Raw genomic sequence first — 17,641 nt, 5'->3', positions numbered from 1 at the left:
CCTTAACGTTACCTAAGGTCATCTTCTAGGTCCCTACACACTATATCCTAACCCTCCCGGGCTAGTTTTCACTGCCAAACCCCATAACTAGTGCTCCTTTGCCCCCGCTGTGAGAGATAGCAGAGTTGCCATCCCACCACATCGGGCATCTTCCACTACCAATTTTGCACACCAAATTTCAACCAATCAAAAATTTGCCAATCACTACCAATCATCTGCCAATCATCACTCTGCCAATCCTTTGCCAATCATCAAATTTTGCTTTTCAATTTCGGGTCCAAAACACTATCCTCATCACCACAGTCTACTCACTAGAGCCTCTCGGTGCGCCAATTCATCTCCAAAGCTCGGCTTCGCAAAACCGAGCAATGAATGCGGGTGGTTCGTTGCCAGCGGATGGGTCCGTCCGGCATTCGGTGCAGGGAAGGTGGTCTACTCGGCCCGAGATTCCACGCACCATCGGGGCACGGGACCGTCCGATGCCCCAATCTCGGCCGGCCGGAGCGCGGCAACCACAAGGGGTCGCTGTGTCGGCCCTTCCAACCGGACCGCCCACTCCGCCTGGCGGAGCTCGGACGCGACCGTTCCGAGCGAGGCCCAGCGTGGATCGCGCACGGCGGTTCTTTTGAAACCGCCGTGGTTCGGATCCCCGCTGGTCCTCGCGGCACGCGAAGCCCAGCACGTACCTCGGACCCAATTCGGCTATACGTCGCTCTAACCGCTAACCCGGTTAGTGTCGATGCTCCATTCGCATGCTTACACCCCGCAGCCCGTTCCTTGCTCATACATCCAGCTGTCTCCATGCTCTTTGTCATTGCACCTTCCCTGACACACCCAGGTACACTCATTCCGCTTACAGACTTTGTCACACACCTGGCCACCGCACACCTTTGCACACACTCGTCGTTCGCACACCTCACCAACACACCTCTTCGTGCTCCCTCCTCGGTCACCTCCTCTGTGACAACCACAGGTGTGCTCTCACTTGCACACCCAATCACGTGCCTCACGACCAATTCCAGTGTGCATTCCCACACACGCTCTACCATTCCATGTGTGCAACCTTCCATTCCAGGTGTACATCCTCTCTCACCTGCCACCACCAACTCACGCTCCGTGTCACTCTTACGACTTTCACCACCACTCTTGACGGCGCGCTCTTTCCCCATGCACCCGTCCGCTACACACCTTTCTCGCGCATCCTCTTGCGCACACTCTCCCGTTACATCCTCTGTAACACTCACCACAGGCGTGCATTCTCCCTTACTCTTGACAGCGCACTCTTTCCCCATGCACCCGTCCATTACACACCTTTCTCGCGCATCCTCTTGCGCACACTCTCCCGTTACATCCTCTGTAACACTCACCACAGGCGTGCATTCTCCCTCACTCTTGACAGCGCACTCTTTCCCCATGCACCCGTCCGTTACACACCTTTCTCGCGCATCCTCTTGCGCACACTCTCCCGTTACACCCTCCGTAACACTCACCACAGGTGTGCACTCTCTCGTTACATCCTCTGTAACACTCACCACAGGCGTGCACTCTCTCGTTACATCCTCTGTAACACTCCCCATCCCGCGCTTGCATGTGCCCCCTCGCACACGCGCTACGACCAACTCACTCTCGACAGCACACTCACTCCTTGGTGCGCACTTTTTCCTCACACACCCCAGAGTCGGACATTCTCGCACAGCTCCTCTTTCGCACACCGTACCTGTCACACACTTCACCAGCGGCCTCTCATGAACACCCGGGTCCAAATCAACCCCCAAGCCGACTGAAGCTCCCCTCACATCATATACATTTCCACGTATATCGCCACTCACCTTGGCACCTCGTCTCCGCACCTCCTTCGCCACCTGCAAACTCTTTATTTGGTTAGCGAGCACATCATCATGATTTGAGCACCGACCTTGCACATATTCCATCACCTCCTCCTGTATTTCTCTCTTAGTTTCCGTCCGTCCCTTCTTAATTTCACTCACCCCCCTCTTCCACCTTCTCTAACTTTTGCTTTACCTCTTTTATTTCCTGGTGCGTCACCTCTATCTCTTCCTCTAACGCCACCTTAACCGTTTCTATGTGCGTCCTCACCTCCCGGTCCTTCGTCTCCATTACTTCTGTCAACTCGTTCAACCTCTTCGTCAACCCCTCATGTACCATCTGACATTCCTTCTGTGTCGCTATTAATTCATTTTTAATGTCTTTTTGTGTCGCTTTTAACCCCCCGATTATTGCAGTGTTCTTTTCCACTTGGTCCACGAGTTCCTTTTGTCCCACTGTCAGCTGTTCTACTCCCCTCGTCAGACCCTCTATGCCCCCCTGTAACCTAGCCGTATTATTCCTCACCTCTTTCTCCATACGCTTCTCACCTCGCTTTACCTCCTCGCGTACCCCCGAGACCTCCTCGCTTACACCTCGTCGTATTTCCTCCTTCATCTCCTCCATCTCTTTTGTAGATGCCACCCTCATCTGTCCCAATTCATCCCTCTGAGCATCCAATTTACCTTCTAACCCGATTTTCACCTCCTCTATCTGGTTCCCCATCCGTTTGATTTCCCGGGCGGATTGCTCCCCTACTTCCCGCAATTTGTCGTCCATTGTGTTTTCTAACCCCCTTAACCCATTTTTCACCCCCTCTCTCTGATTCTCCTGGGCAGCCATTCTATTTTCCACCCCCGTTAACCCATGTTTCACCCCTTCTATCCCATTGTCTAACCCCTCAAATTTCTTGTCTAACCCCTCAAATTTCTTGTCTAACCCCTCAAATTTACTCTCTAATTTAGCTTCTAGCCCCCCGATTTGATTTCCTAGTCGCTCCCCCATTCTGTTTTCCAAACCTCCAATTTGGTTTCCCACACTCCTCTGCACAGCTGCTCGCAGCTGCGCAATGAGGGCCTGCATGTCAATCCCTCCCACTTGTGCAGCGGGCGCGGCCGCCGTAGCCGTGTGCGAGGCGCCATTTTGCGCGCCCGCATCCTCGTGCGCGATGGCGCCATCTTGCGTGCCTGAAACCTCCTCAACCACCTCATTGCTCTCCTCTATTTCTTCCCTCTGATCCTGGGTTACTCCTAACCCCTCTTCTAGTTCCCCTACCGGCATCCGATCGCCTTGACTAGCCATGGCGCGATTTCAAAATTCAGGTTTTTCTTAAAACAAAACAAATTTCGGCAGCTCGTAATTTTGAGCACGTTAAGCGTGCTTCGGGTCCGATCCCGCTCCCGACACCAATTGTTACGGACCACGGATAAGATGTTGTTTTGCCGAGCGGATGGCACCACGGCCCTAACAGTTACCCCGACTAACCCGATTCCCGAACGTTGGCCGAATCGCGCCACAGATATTCAATGGGGAAAAGACTAAAGCGAAGGATGTGAAGAAGAAGAAAGACAAAGGGTAAGGAATACAAATATAATTTATTTACTATTTACAGAACCAAAAAAACCAAGGAGAAGGAAAGATAATAAAATAATTTACAGAAGAACTCAGAGACACAGTGCAATGCTAGCTTACCTACAGTCTTAATTAATACCCTGGGACAGAACAAACAAAAGACAGACTCACGCGGGGAATGATGACAGGAATGGCAGGAGGTGGATGGCTGGAGGGGGGAGGAAGGTCCAGCTGGAACCGCAGCATGGTCGGGTCGGGGATGAGCAGCGGCCGCCCTCTCTCGATCGGCGCGTTTAGCAGCCGCCGTTCCTTCACGGACCCGCTCAAAACTGCCGTCAAGGCCCCGAAGCTGCTGGGGCTGAAGCTGCTGTGGCTGAAGCTGCGGTGGCTGAAACTGCTGTGGCTGAAGTTGCTGTGGCTGAAGCTGCGGTGGCTGAAACTGCTGTGGCTGAAGCTGCTGTGGCTGAAGCTGCTCTTTCAGGGATCCCTTACTCAACTCTACTCAACTCAACTCTACTTGGGGGCGTCGGGGCCGCGGGTTATATAGGCCACACCCTCGAACCTTCGCGAACCTCCCCGAGCGTTCTCTCTCCGCCCTCTCAAGCCAAACCCCTTGTACTTGGTTGGTTGTTCGGGGCTGGCTCACTCCTCCCCTCTATGACGATGGGCGGGCACGCCCTTCTTCCCCGAGCTGACCACGCTTAATGGCGGCAATTGTAGTTGGCAATGCGAATGGCAATGACGCAGTTGGAAATGGAGGTTTTGGGAATGGGAATGAAAGGGAATCTATCTTATTTCACTTGATGCAATGGAGTATTTCAATTAATGGAAGGCACAGCCTTACACTAATACACATAATAAGGATATAACTGTCAAAAAAGATATATCGTGTCCTGCATGTATGTTTTATGGACTAACTACGGGAACGCCCTTTGACCTTTATACAACCACAAACGGAGGGAGGAGGGGTGATATTTTACAACAACCTTTTACAACAACAATAAAAAAAAACAACATTCTCATATCCACAACAATATATATATATATATATATATATATATATATATATATATATATATATATATATATATATATATATATATATATATATATATATATATATATATATATATATTGTTACAGACGCGGTTTTAGATGTTAGTTTACCGAGCGGTTTGGTATTACCGCGTCCGCACAGTTACTCCCCGATTAGAACCCTATCTCGCCCGATTCCACTCGACGTTGACCAAGTCGCGCTATGCTAAATCAATGAAGGAAAGGACACAACGGCTGGGATAAATGCAACGACACAAGGGGTACAGTTCTCAAGACCTCCGGAGGAGGATATAATATTGGTGATGCAGAAACGGGTAGATTACATGGTAAGAGGTAAAGCACAGAAAAGATGGGCACTTAGACACAGTCTTATCTTATCCCCGACAGACCACAGACAAACGGGACAAGACTGACTTACACAGGGATTGATGGCAAGGAAGGGCAGGCAGTCGATAGCTCAAGGTGCACCTTGGCTCAGGGGCAGAATCAAACGCGGTCCGGTCCAGAGATGCGGGGAGGTATTGTCGCACTCGGAGGTGGCGTCCTTTTCTCTCCAAGCTGAGGCGCATCTGACGTCACCTCCCTCTTTCTGCGCATGCCCAGCGGGGAGTGACACGCCCTCGGCTCGTTAGCTCCGCCCCAGATGGAATCGGTCTGCCACTTCTATTGGGTGCGGGGGGTTACCGGGCTCCGCCCTTGACGAGGAGCTGACAGCGAGCCCCTGCGTGGTAACCCCGTCGGAGCACATGTTCAATGGCGGCTAACCAAGCCGGAGTGAGGACGCACACTCCCCGCGCCGCCGCCGCTGTTGTTGTTGTTGTTGTTGTACCATGAGGAAGAGCTGCGGGGAGGTATTGGGAGGTCCTAAACTTTCTAACGGTGCCATACAATCACATTCTGGTGCAATGAAGAGTCAGAATTAATGGAAACGAGTCCTTAACTGACATAGACTAAGAATAACTAGCAAGATGTCCTATAGTTGTCTACGTGAGATGCGGTGAACCTGGGTGCGACATTTAATGGGGGAAATAGGGGAAGGTCGGCTCTACAGAGTGTTGTTTACAGAAAATGGGACTAGGGAATGGGGGATTGGGGATAGTTGGGAAGTATTGGGGAAATAGGGGAATATTTACAAGCGGATATGGATGGAGGCCAAATCCCATATCCGCAACATTAACAACGGCTGGGATAAATGCAACGACACAAGGGGTACAGTTCTCAAGACCTCCGGAGGAGGATATAATATTGGTGATGCAGAAACGGGTAGATTACACGGTAAGAGGTAAAGCACAGAAAGATGGGCACTTAGACACAGTCTTATCTATCCCCGACAGACCACAGACAAACGGGACAAGACTGACTTACACGGGGATTGATGGCAAGGAAGGGCAGGCAGTCGATAGCTCAAGGTGCACCTTGGCTCAGGGGCAGAATCAAACGCGGTCCGGTCCAGAGATGCGGGGAGGTATTCAGCGCTTGGAGGTGGCGTCTTCTCTCTCCAAGCTGGGGGCGCATCTGACGTCACCTCCCTCTTTTCTGCGCATGCTCAGCGGGGAGTGACACGCCCTCGGCTCGTTAGCTCCGCCCCAGATGGAATCGGTCCGCCACTTCTATTGGGTGCGGGGGGTTACCGGGCTCCGCCCTTGACGAGGAGCTGACAGCGAGCCCCTGCGTGGTAACCCCGTCGGAGCACATGTTCAATGGCGGCTAACCAAGCCGGAGTGAGGACGCACACTCCCCGCGCCGCCGCCGCTGTTGTTGTTGTTGTTGTTGTTGTACCATGAGGAAGAGCTACGGGGAGGTATTGGGAGGTCCTAAACTTTCTAACGGTGCCATACAATCACATTCTGGTGCAACGAAGAGTCAGAATTAATGGAAACGAGTCCTTAACTGACATAGACTAAGAATAACTAGCAAGATGTCCTATAGTTGTCTACGTGAGATGCGGTGAACCTGGGTGCGACATTTAATGGGGGAAATAGGGGAAGGTCGGTTCTACAGAGTGTTGTTTACAGAAAATGGGACTAGGGAATGGGGGATTGGGGATTTTTTTTTTTTTTTTTTTTTACCAACGGTATATATATATATATATATATATATAGATAGATATATATATATATATATATATATATATATATATATATATATATATATATATATATATATATATATGGGTATATATATATATATATATATATATATGTATATATATATATATATATATATATATATATATATATATATATATATATATATATATATATATACATACACATATATAAATGCAAAGTAGTCAATGTAATTTTTTTTTTTTTTTTATTGGAGTAGTGCAAACTCCAATAATGTAGATATGTCCAAAAGTGGTCAGACAGTGTGGACAATATTTAGAATGATGTTAAACATCTGTAATTACGTAACAACCATCAGAGATGAAATACTATATCTTGAAGTCTTGTTTTTTAAAATATAGACAATTACCTAAATTTAAATTTTTCTAAGTTTAGCAATTGATGCTGGAGGCCGTGCTGCCATCTGTATCTGCATCCTCAGCTTGTGAGTTGTTCCTGTAGTTGTAGAAATCCTATTGGTTCGAGGAAAAATCGACTGCTGAAAGCAACTGGTTGAAGTGGTTACACATGTGACTTCTAAGCAGTGAACAGCTCTTGTTCTGCCTATTTCCTTTCACTCCCCACACCCAACCTTCCTCCATTCCCATACATCCTCTCCTATGTCTGTGTATTCTAATGCATTTGATGTCTGTTCTTCATTACAGGGCAGACCAGGTTATAAAGGAAGCAAGGTAAGATTTGACCTTCTTAAAAAACATCCAACTTCCTATTAAACAGTTTTTATGCCTATGTTTTTTTGACGAAGTCGTCGGAGGCATTATGTTTTTGGGTTGTTATAATATGCAATGCACAAATCCTTTTTGTTGAGATTTCTTAATACAGATTTATGTTTATAAGGCTAAACATTTTGAATATCTATGAATCCCTCCCTAAACCATGCCATCTATATGAAAATAGCCTCCTTGGTAATTACAGTGTTGTATTATTGCTGCTGTATAGTTACATTAAACCCTTGGATGATGGAAAAATATTTCATTCTGCTAAGTGACCCATGTTATAAACAGTTTTTTATGCAAGTAATGCAAGTAAAAGCATTGTTCATAGATTTTGGAATTAAAGTTAACATTTCATTCCAAATGATCATAAGACATTTGAAAAACTAGATATCGGTGATTACAAAGTGATCGCCAGGCAAGTTTAAGCCTCCCCCAGCTTACTCTTGTACCACGATCCAATGATGGCCATATTTTGTCGGACCACCATATGACCTTGAACTTCAACATTTAGGGATGGAGTTTAAATTAAGAAAACGTGTCCACATCTTCAATCTATCCATAAAATTCAACATCATGGAAATCGGAGGAAAATTAGTAAAGTTATGATCAAAAATGTGTGTTTTGTTAATTAGGTCAAATCAAAAAAATGTGTCAAGGGCACAAATCAAATATCAGATGTACAGCTTCAGTGCAGGTAACACTATTATGATGCATACATATCTTGGAAGGCCAGGTGGTCTATGAGATTGAAATTGAAAAAATTGAGAGATGACAAAAAACGCGTTGTTTTTCTTCAGACTGTCACTTGACCATGACCTTTAACCCAAAGGGTGAATCATAAATGCGTCTCACTCTCGGGTATCTAATGCGTGCAATTTCGTTCCAATCAGACAAATCTTAGTCAAGTTATGGTGAAAAATGTTAATGTTTATAATTAGGTCATGACCTTAAAATTGGGGCAAAGTATTTGGGGCTCACATTAGTGATGCAAAATTTCATTCCAAAACTACCGGCTGGCTCCAAGACACCGCTCGGATATTGAAAGAGTTTTGATATTTGGAGCGTTGAGAGTGTAGGAATAAAAAAGTAATACAGTAATAACAAGAAAGAGCAATCAGAGATTGCAGACCATTGTCAGGATGTGTTTTGGTGGTTTTAAAGGCTTTTGTGTTAAAACAAATATGGCGGCCAAACCACGTGACCGATGACGTCATCATTTTTTTCTCCCCCAATGTATCCCTTGATGACGCTCAAGAAATTTCATCTTGATCAGATGAAGTTTTGTACTTGTCGAATTATGACATCATAAAGGGAGGCACCTATGACAATATGACATCATCATTAACAACATATTGTATTCCCCATGGAGAGTTCTTTATACAATATGACAATATGACAATATGACAATTGTCAATATGACAATATGACAATTGTCAAGCGGCTGCCCGACTCAATGTTGAGTTATGACAATATGACAGTATTACAATGAGCCACGTCTCAATTTTTCTATGCAGTGCTTCCGGAGATATAGAGGTGCAAAGTTTTTCGGTTTTTTCAATATGGCACCCGTACCACGACGTCATAATAGCCATTTAAAAAAATTATACAGGTGGAGTTCCACCTCTGGTGAAAATTTCCTGTCAATCGGACCAACAGTTGCAGTGAAAATAATATTTATTCTATGCGGACAAACAGGCAGACAAACAAACGGACTCAAATGGAAGGGTATTAATTTACTAAATGCTGGTTTAGTACTCCAAGGGGTCCAGGAAACTCTGAGGTGCCATTAAAATTGTGGCCACCAATTGTAGAAACAAACCCTACAACATATATAACCTTCCCCTTTGGCCTATTCTATAGGGGTATAGGGGGAGGCTTAAACCAAATGTGTATTTGTCATTCCATTCCATTAATAAATTGACATAATATGAAAGGAATACCAACTTTATGATGAGTAATGCTGTGTTCATACCTTATACACAAAGTTTTGTGACAGTTCATGGATGGATAAGAAGTTTCTTGCTGAACTTTGCTGCACTGACTTGATCATTCTTCTTGAACATGAGGAATGGGGTCAGTTGTATGATTATGGGGGTTTTGGGGCATGCAGATAGGGCCGAAATTGGTCAGACATGTTCATCGTAACCCCATGGGAATGAATTATTTGTATGTCATGATCTAATCTGAATATTCATGTGTAAACATTTCCCAAAATATTAAACATGTTTGAAAATTTAACCTGAAAAATTTATCACACGTCATAAATCAACACATCTGGGGGTCCAAAGTAATATGACCCCATTTCCATCATCCAAAGGTTAATTGGTACTATTATTTTTGTGTTATTGTTTATCGAAAAGTCTGCAGCCGAAGAAAAAGAGAGAAAATACTTATTTTTACATTTAAAGGATTGGTAAGTTCATTGTTTATATTTTGGTGTAAAAAGTTGTGGAAACAATCGTTGCAATATTTTTTTTACATCAAATGTGGGATAATATGCGTTTGGTGAATTAATCCATGATTATTTGGGATACAGAGTAATTCAGTCGTGTACAGGTAGTCTGTGTATGTTGGTATATGAGATTCACTTTTTAAAACAACGAATGACAAATCCTGGAATGTTTTGATTTGCAGGGTGAGCGGGGTGAATGTGGAACACCTGGAGAAAAGGGCAATCGGGTAAGAGGGGTCTTGCTTTAGATCTTTGTCAGGGAGTAATAAAGGAGGGGAAGGTAAACAGTTACCCTAGATAAATCAACAAGAGCAGCTAAAAAGTATGATTTTGGAAATGAGTTTGGCAAAAAAAGGAAAACATAAATGAAAAAAATAAATTAAAGGTCATTTAAAACACCTGGTTACCTTCTTACTTCTCAAACCCTTGACAAGTCGAAACTCGCATTACTGTAAACCTTTGACGACAAAACGACCTTGTATTCACAATTGTACATTTTCAAATTATATATCATGCCATTACAACTCCACACGAGCAAAGTCGATTCTGCAAATGGATCTTGATAATCACAGTCAATGGATTAATACAATGTCATAATCCTTCACTTGTCTACAACTACAATTTAACATCAACTTTTACGACCAACACAACCACACTCAAGTTAACCATAGATGACCATGACCCTGTAATGACAACCACACTCAAGTTAACTGTAGATTACCATGACCCAGTACTGACAACCATATGCTAAACAGATAAAATATTGGCACAACCCCACTACACCGCAAACACAGACGGTGGTCTCTTCACTTCTTTTTTTGTTTTTTGTTTTTAACAGAATCGAGGCTCGTGTAAGAGCAAACACATTGAACATGAAAACATGCACAGACACATAAAACATGCAATGAAGGGAGTGGGAGACAAGAGGGAGGGAGAGGGCAGCACACAAGCACAACAACAGCAGAGAACAAGGACGTCGGTAGATCTGTGGAAAGGGGAGGTAGAGGGGGCGGGGGGGTCTGTGGAGGAGGGAGAGGTGCACGGTATAAAGCAAATGAACACGACTAGGAATTACACTACTAGGAATGTCAGGAAAGAAGTTGGGCATTGAAAGAGGTGGATTTGGGGTGTTTTAGCGGTGGTAGAAATGATCAAGGTTTTGGATGGGGGAAGATCAGACATGGTGGTGAACAGCTGTTTTAAAGACCTGGAGGGAGGAGTGGGATTGAAGAGAGTGAGGGAGTTTGTTCCAGAGGCACGGGAAAAGAGGAATGAAAGAGTGAAGGTGAGCAGAGAGTCTTGATTTCGGCAGTTTAACCATAAGAGGGTTGCAGGCAGATCTTGTGCGACCTGTAGGAATATTTGGGGGACAGAGCACAGAGCAGGAGGAGCAAGGCCGGAGAGGAGTCGGTAGAAGACAGAAAGACCACCTACCTGCCTGTGGTGAGAGAGAGAAAGGCCCTCGGAATCAGCTTCAACACGGGAGATTCCAATGATTCTGAATGCTTTGGTTTCAACCACGTGAAGCCGAGCTCGGTGTGAGGCAGGATCACCAGCCCAGAGGGGAGAGCAGTATTCCATTGAGCTACGGATGAAAGCCTTGTATGTGGTGAGGAGCTCAGGTGTGCCAAGGAAGGACTTCGCTGACAGAAGATGCCCAGTCGGCGACTGGCTTTGGAGGCCAGGTTCGAAATGTGGTTTTCCCAGGAAAGAGCATGGCAGATCGTGAGACCCAAAAGCTTGAGTGACAGAACTTCTTCAAGAGGATTGTTCAGAAAGATTAAAAGACATGTTCCACTTGTTTGACCAGTTTGTGATATTGTCCAGGTTTGCATGCGGTGAGAGAGGGAGAAAGAAGAGTGAAGAGGCTGCTGCCCGTCGATCCGAGGGATGAGGTATGGAGCGGCAGAGAGTGGAGTCATCAGCAAAGAGACAGAGAGGATTTTCCAGAGAGTCAGAGAGATCATTAATGAAGACCAGAAAAAGCACAGGGCCCAGAACACTGCCTTGGGGAACTCCAGCCTGAACAGGAAGAGGAGATGAGAGAAACCCATTCAGGGCCACACGTTGACTACGACTAGAGAGGAAGTCTGCCAGCCATGCGTGGAGATTTCCATGGATACCATAAGAGGAGAGTTTGGTGAGCAGAGTGGGGTGCCAGACCGTATCAAAGGCACATGATATGTCAAGGGAGACTGCTCTAATTTCCTGTTTGGCATTGGGGACCTCCATCCATTGTTGAGACAGCATAAGCAGCACGTCCAGAGTAGAATGACCTGGTCTGAATCCAAATTGATGATCAATGATCAAGCCATTGATCTCAGAGTCTGACAAAGAAGTATCCCCCATAGTTTTCTGGAAAAGGAGCCACACCTCTGGAACACAGACAGCTCATACCAAGAGCTTGAGAAGAAGATACGCAGCATGAAGGTTATCAATGACTGTGTTGAGCGAGGTGTTGCTCTCATCCAAACTTTCCATGACACTCTGACCAAGAATGAAGAGCAGAAGCAATTTGTGTTGAGAGTTGTGAAACTTCATCGTGAAAACTTTCCAGTGTCAACCAAAGCCATCTTGTCAAAGAAGTAGGCAATGTTTTGAAACACAAGTTTCTGAAAACAATGTTACGTAAAATCATTCAAATTATGTGTATTCTGATGTTTACTTTGTTTTATTGTTCTGATAGATTTGTTTTATATTTTCTGATGGATGATTAATTTTTTCCGATAAATGATTTATTGTCATATTAATCCATGAATATTTAATCTACTGTTTTGTTTTTAATCTTAATTTGACTATATGAATGAACATTGAACAATGAACAATGAACAATGAACAATTGAACATACATGTACATTGTACAATGGCACATTGTACATAATTATTTATTAGTTTACAAACAAACAACAACAACAATAATAAATAATTTGAGTAATTGAAAATAGATAATTATCTATGAATTGATGTATGATGCTAAAAATTCTGTATCTTATTATTCATTAAAATTTGTCAACATTTTGAGCAAACTCTAAATATTGTCCAATCAAGCTCAAATTTTCACCCCAAACTACTTTCTTCAATAGGAATAGGGGCAGGCTTGTGGAGAAATGAAAATCCAATCTTCAAATTTTTGGACTACCCTAACATATATATATACATATATATATACATATATTATGGATGGAATGAATGGAACGTTGATCAAGGTATAATGGTATAATGTGCTACCTGTCGTGGGAAGCAGATGCTTCGGGCTTAACCCCCACCCGAAGCAATAGAGTCTCTGATAAAGGGTAGATACCTGAGTCCTTGCTTCCCCCGACAGGTAAGCTTCCCTTGTTTAACATTTTGTTGATTCCATGCATTATTCCACCTGTCTACCGATGCCGATCGAGCTTTCATGAGCAAGAACATTCTATATTCATGCACACGTATTTGTATAACAGGTGGGTAGACATCACGTGTTTGTTCATTTATTTATTTTCCTATGTTATGTGATTTTGTCGTCATTTTTGTCACTACAGGGTCCTGATGGTCCGACGGGCCCAACTGGCATGCGAGGATCACAGGTGATTATTAACTCTTGTTACATCTCCATACGCTTTACATGACCACCATTGCATTATGATGGTAACTACGTGGACGAATGATATTTTTATATTTCACTGGAAAAGTTCATGTTCAATCTATGGTAATTTATTTTGAATATTAAGCTCATCTGTCGTACTAATTAATATGGGTAGTACGGTAATACTAAATTGTAAAATGTCCAATGATAAAGCATTTATGCCATTGCGGTGTATATGGCGGGGGAGGGGGGCATGGGGAGTTGGAAGGGGGAGGGGTGTGGATAGTTGGATGGGGACGTGGGGAGGGGTAGGGGGCGTGGAGTGTTGGAAGGGGGAGGGGTGTGGAGTGTTGGAAGGGGTGTGGGAAGGGGAGGGCACAAGGGGTGTGGAAAGGGGAGGGCTCAAGGGGTGTGGGAAGGGGAGGGCACAAGGGGTGTGGTAAGGGGAGGGCACAAGGGGTGTGGAAAGGGGAAGGGTGTGGATAGTTGGAAGGGGCTTGGGGAGGACGGAAGTGTGTGGGGTATTGAAAGGGACGTGGGAAGAGGGATTTTCGTGGGGAGGGGCAGTGGACGTGGAGTGTCGGAATGTGTGTGGGAAGGGGGAGGGGGCCTGGCGAGTGGGAAAGGGTGTGGGAAGGGGGAGGGGCCTGGCGAGTGGGAAGGGGTGTGGGAAGGGGCAGGGGGCCTGGCGAGAGGGAAGGGGTGTGGGAAGGGGCAGGGGGCCTGGCCAGTGGGAAGGGGTGTGGGAAGGGGGAGGGGGCCTGGCGAGTGGGAAGGGGTGTGGAAGGGGGAGGGGGCTTGGGGAGGTGCATGGGGCGTGGAGTGGAGGTGCCATTTTTTAAAAGTCAAATTTAATGCATGAATCATATAATGTTACTCACACCATTATTTTCACTAAAGTGACTAATGTCATGGTAACAACAAAAATTTGAACTCTGAAGGAAAGGTCTCCAATTCTATGATGTTCAACCACTGGTGTGTTCAATGACCAATCAGCTTGCTATCGCTTGCCAAGCCAGCCGTTCCTTAGCAACCGTTTATGTTAGAGTGTCACTTGGTGATCACTCCACAAGCTGATTGGTAATGGAACACACCCCCAGATTAATCAAAACACTTTTCTCACTGAGTTACCTGCACCATGGAAGTACAGGAAAAATTGAAATCTGAAAAATTTAACTGGTAGTAGGTGTACTTGATTATATATCAAATTGCTCTGTTTTATTCTGTGCTTGCTGTCCGATGTTCATCATATTTGTAGATTTTTATTACCCCGTCCCAAGCACAGCAGGAGACAGGGTTTTTCAATCACGTGGTGTGTGTGTGTGTGTGTGTGTGTGTGTGTGTGTGTGTGTGTGTGTGTGTGTGTGTGTGTGTGTGTGTGTGTGTGTGTCTGTCTGTCCAGGCTGTAACTTTTTACCATATGAGCTATTGTCATCAAATTTGCACCAAAGCTTTATCTTACTATAATTCACCAAATGTCTGTCCCTCTATCTGTCCGTCTGTCCATCTGTCCGTTCCCAGGTAGCGCAAAAATGCTGAACCGATCGCAACAAAATTTTGGGTGGGTAATCCTGGGACCCCCTGGAGTAAAATAGGCTGTATTGTTTTTCCAATTTCAGCTTTGGTCTCCAGCATTTCCAGGTGTGGACTCCCGCATAACGTTATTGTCCCGGGTACCGTAAAAACAGCTGCACCGATCGCAACGATACACCTCCATGCCCATGGGATTCCCATGGGTGACCGTACTAGTTATGATAATACATCAATTTTCATCCAATTGACCTGAAATTTCAAGTTACCATTTCAGTTTTGTCATCAAATTTTCAACAAAGCTTTATTATGATAACACGGAGAGGGCAAATTAATAATTTGGTCAAAAGGTCAAAAGGTTAAATGTCAGCATCATCTAAAATCATCAATTTCCACCCGATTGACCTGTAATTTGAAGACTTTGCATATCGGGTCACTGAATTGGTTCACTAATCAAAATGTAGGAGTCAATTGTTTTTTTTGTTTTTTTTAAGATCAAAAGGTCAAAGGTCAAGGTTGCTTAAAATCGTCAATTTTCTTCCAATTGACCTTAAATTTTAAGAATTTGCATATTGGGTCACTGATTTGGTCCACCAATGAAAAGCTAGAAACTGATTATTTTTTTTTAGATCTAAAGCTAAAAGGTCAAGGCTGCATTAAATCAACAATTTTCATTGTTTTTTTTTTTTTACTGTTTTCGTTATTTTGAGCATACGGGAGAAGAAGAAGACGTCTGAATACAAACGGACATGGATGGGCTTTGCATTTTCAGATGCTTTCTAGTGTTTGTTTTTGTTTTTGAAACAAAGTTTGGGAGCTTTTTAATTCCGTTTCTGCACACTGAGTCAAAGTACACATACTTCTTATGCACTGCCCTAAACCAAGCAACAGCTTTTACAACAAAAGAGCCAGTGAGATGAGACGAGCCAATACGTGACTTTCAAAATGACATATGAATGCTAAACGAGGTATTTCACGCATGCGCGTGAAAGTACGTGTTCACACCGACTCAGTTTGGCTCACAAGGCACTTTTAACCTGCTGTTACTAGCACGACTTCTGTAATTCAAATCGCTTTTTAAACATAATTATCAGCATTGAAATGAAAGTGTGGAAATTTAAAAATGATTAATCATAATTGTTCTGTTCCTCAATGAAAATCTGACTCACAGAAATATAGTAAGTAATACAGTATGAGAAATATCCTCGATTGTGAGGTGACTGGTTAATACCATTTAGTGGAAGTACATTCTAGTGTCGGCAGAGGATATAACAAAGATATACATACTCACATGGATGGACGGACGGACAGACGTTTCAACTTTTACCAATAGATGCAAAAATCAAAATAATTTATCTTGTGGCGCCGGAACTAAACAAACAAGATATCTTGTTATAATGGAGCAAACGTATATAGTTATTCATGTATATTTGTGACCAAAACGTCTTCTTCTTATTATTTTTGCCAAATTCCGCCATGTTATTTATATATAAAGCTAACCTAAGAAATTCGTGACTTACCTGTTTTTATCAGCACTAATTTTTTTGTTACTTTGACTTTATTAATTGAGATTGAGATATGGGAAAAAGAAAATATACGATGTAAAAACCCGACCGAAAGCGCAAAGTAAGCGGTATATTGGAAGTAGTAGGAAAATAGGGGTTCTAAAACACACCCAATTTTACATTGATGTGAATGGGGAAAATGCCTTGGAACTTATGGACCACCCACCCAAAAATCCAAAAAACATATGTATATTTCTCCCTTCCCCATCTAAGCCATTAACAAAGGCTAAATCCTCAATAGAAGTGAATGGAAAAAAGGGAAAAACTATTTCTAAAACACCCCCTTAACTCTTAAAAAATCAGTTTCAGTAATGCAGGGCCCGGCTCGGCCAACCATGAGGGTAGCGGCTGCCCGCTAGAACTGCGACGTTGATACCAGAACATTCGTTCCTGCATGCAGCACCAAATTGCATGCAGTGCTTCCGGCAACACTCGCTCCCACATGTTTGAGGACATCCCGCGTGTCCTCAAAGCCATGGTAACCACCTGCCATATAATCGCATTGTAACGTTCGATTAATCCATTCCCTTGGAGATTATAAGCCTTAGTGCGGCTAGAAGCTATTCCCTGCTCCAGGAGAAATTGCTTGATTTATCGGGATAGGAAGGCCATCCCGCGGTCACTGTGGACAAACACGGGATATCCGAACATAAGGAACAACTGCTGGAGACATCTAATTACCGTAGTGGATGACATGTCAGCGCACAGAAATGCAAAAGCAAAATCGTGAATACTCGTCCACGATCGTGAGTAGGTAGCGATGCGCTCCTCCGCCAGGAAGGGGCCCTTTGAAGTCGAGATTCAACCGCTTCCGCAGCTGTCCAGCATTAATTAACGTTCCCATGGGAGGCTTGTAGAAACTCGGCTTGAGTTCAGCACAAACCGGGCACGATTTGCATAAGTGGCATATCTCATCTATGGATAAAGGCAAGTTCCGGCTCAGAACAAAATGTGCCATCCGAGCGATTCCCAGATGACAAAGAGATTCATGTATAGTGCGTAGCTCATCGACTTCTATGCTGGAGCAGACAGGCCGAGACAGAGCATCGGCCGCTTGGTTATCCTTTCTGAGTCGGTACACAATATCGAAGCTGTAGTCAGCTAATTCTATGTGCCAGCGTGCAATCTTAATCTTTTGAGAATGCTTTCTGTCATACATAAAGGCTACAGATTGTTGGTCTGTAATGAGTTGAAAATGTTTACCGAAGAGGAAATGGCGCCACCGAAGG

General features: G+C 44.4%; 1 protein-coding gene across 1 annotated transcript in view; it reads left to right on the top strand.

The window, feature by feature from the left end:
- LOC137431901 (uncharacterized) overlaps window positions 1–17,641 on the top strand; it is a 351,683-nt gene that overhangs the window by 62,915 nt on the left and 271,127 nt on the right. Inside the window, exons 7-9 of the mRNA XM_068123735.2 lie at window positions 7,226–7,252; window positions 9,932–9,976; window positions 13,274–13,318. Of these exons, the coding sequence (XP_067979836.2) occupies window positions 7,226–7,252; window positions 9,932–9,976; window positions 13,274–13,318 (117 nt within the window). The remainder of the gene's footprint in view (window positions 1–7,225; window positions 7,253–9,931; window positions 9,977–13,273; window positions 13,319–17,641) is intronic.

This window comes from Myxine glutinosa, chromosome 7 (genome assembly GCF_964187855.1).
Source record: "Myxine glutinosa chromosome 7, kmMyxGlut1.1, whole genome shotgun sequence".
In the NCBI taxonomy this organism is placed as follows: Eukaryota; Metazoa; Chordata; class Myxini; order Myxiniformes; family Myxinidae; genus Myxine; species Myxine glutinosa.
Note: the sequence above shows the minus strand (reverse complement) of the source record. Positions and strands in the feature narration are given on the sequence as shown.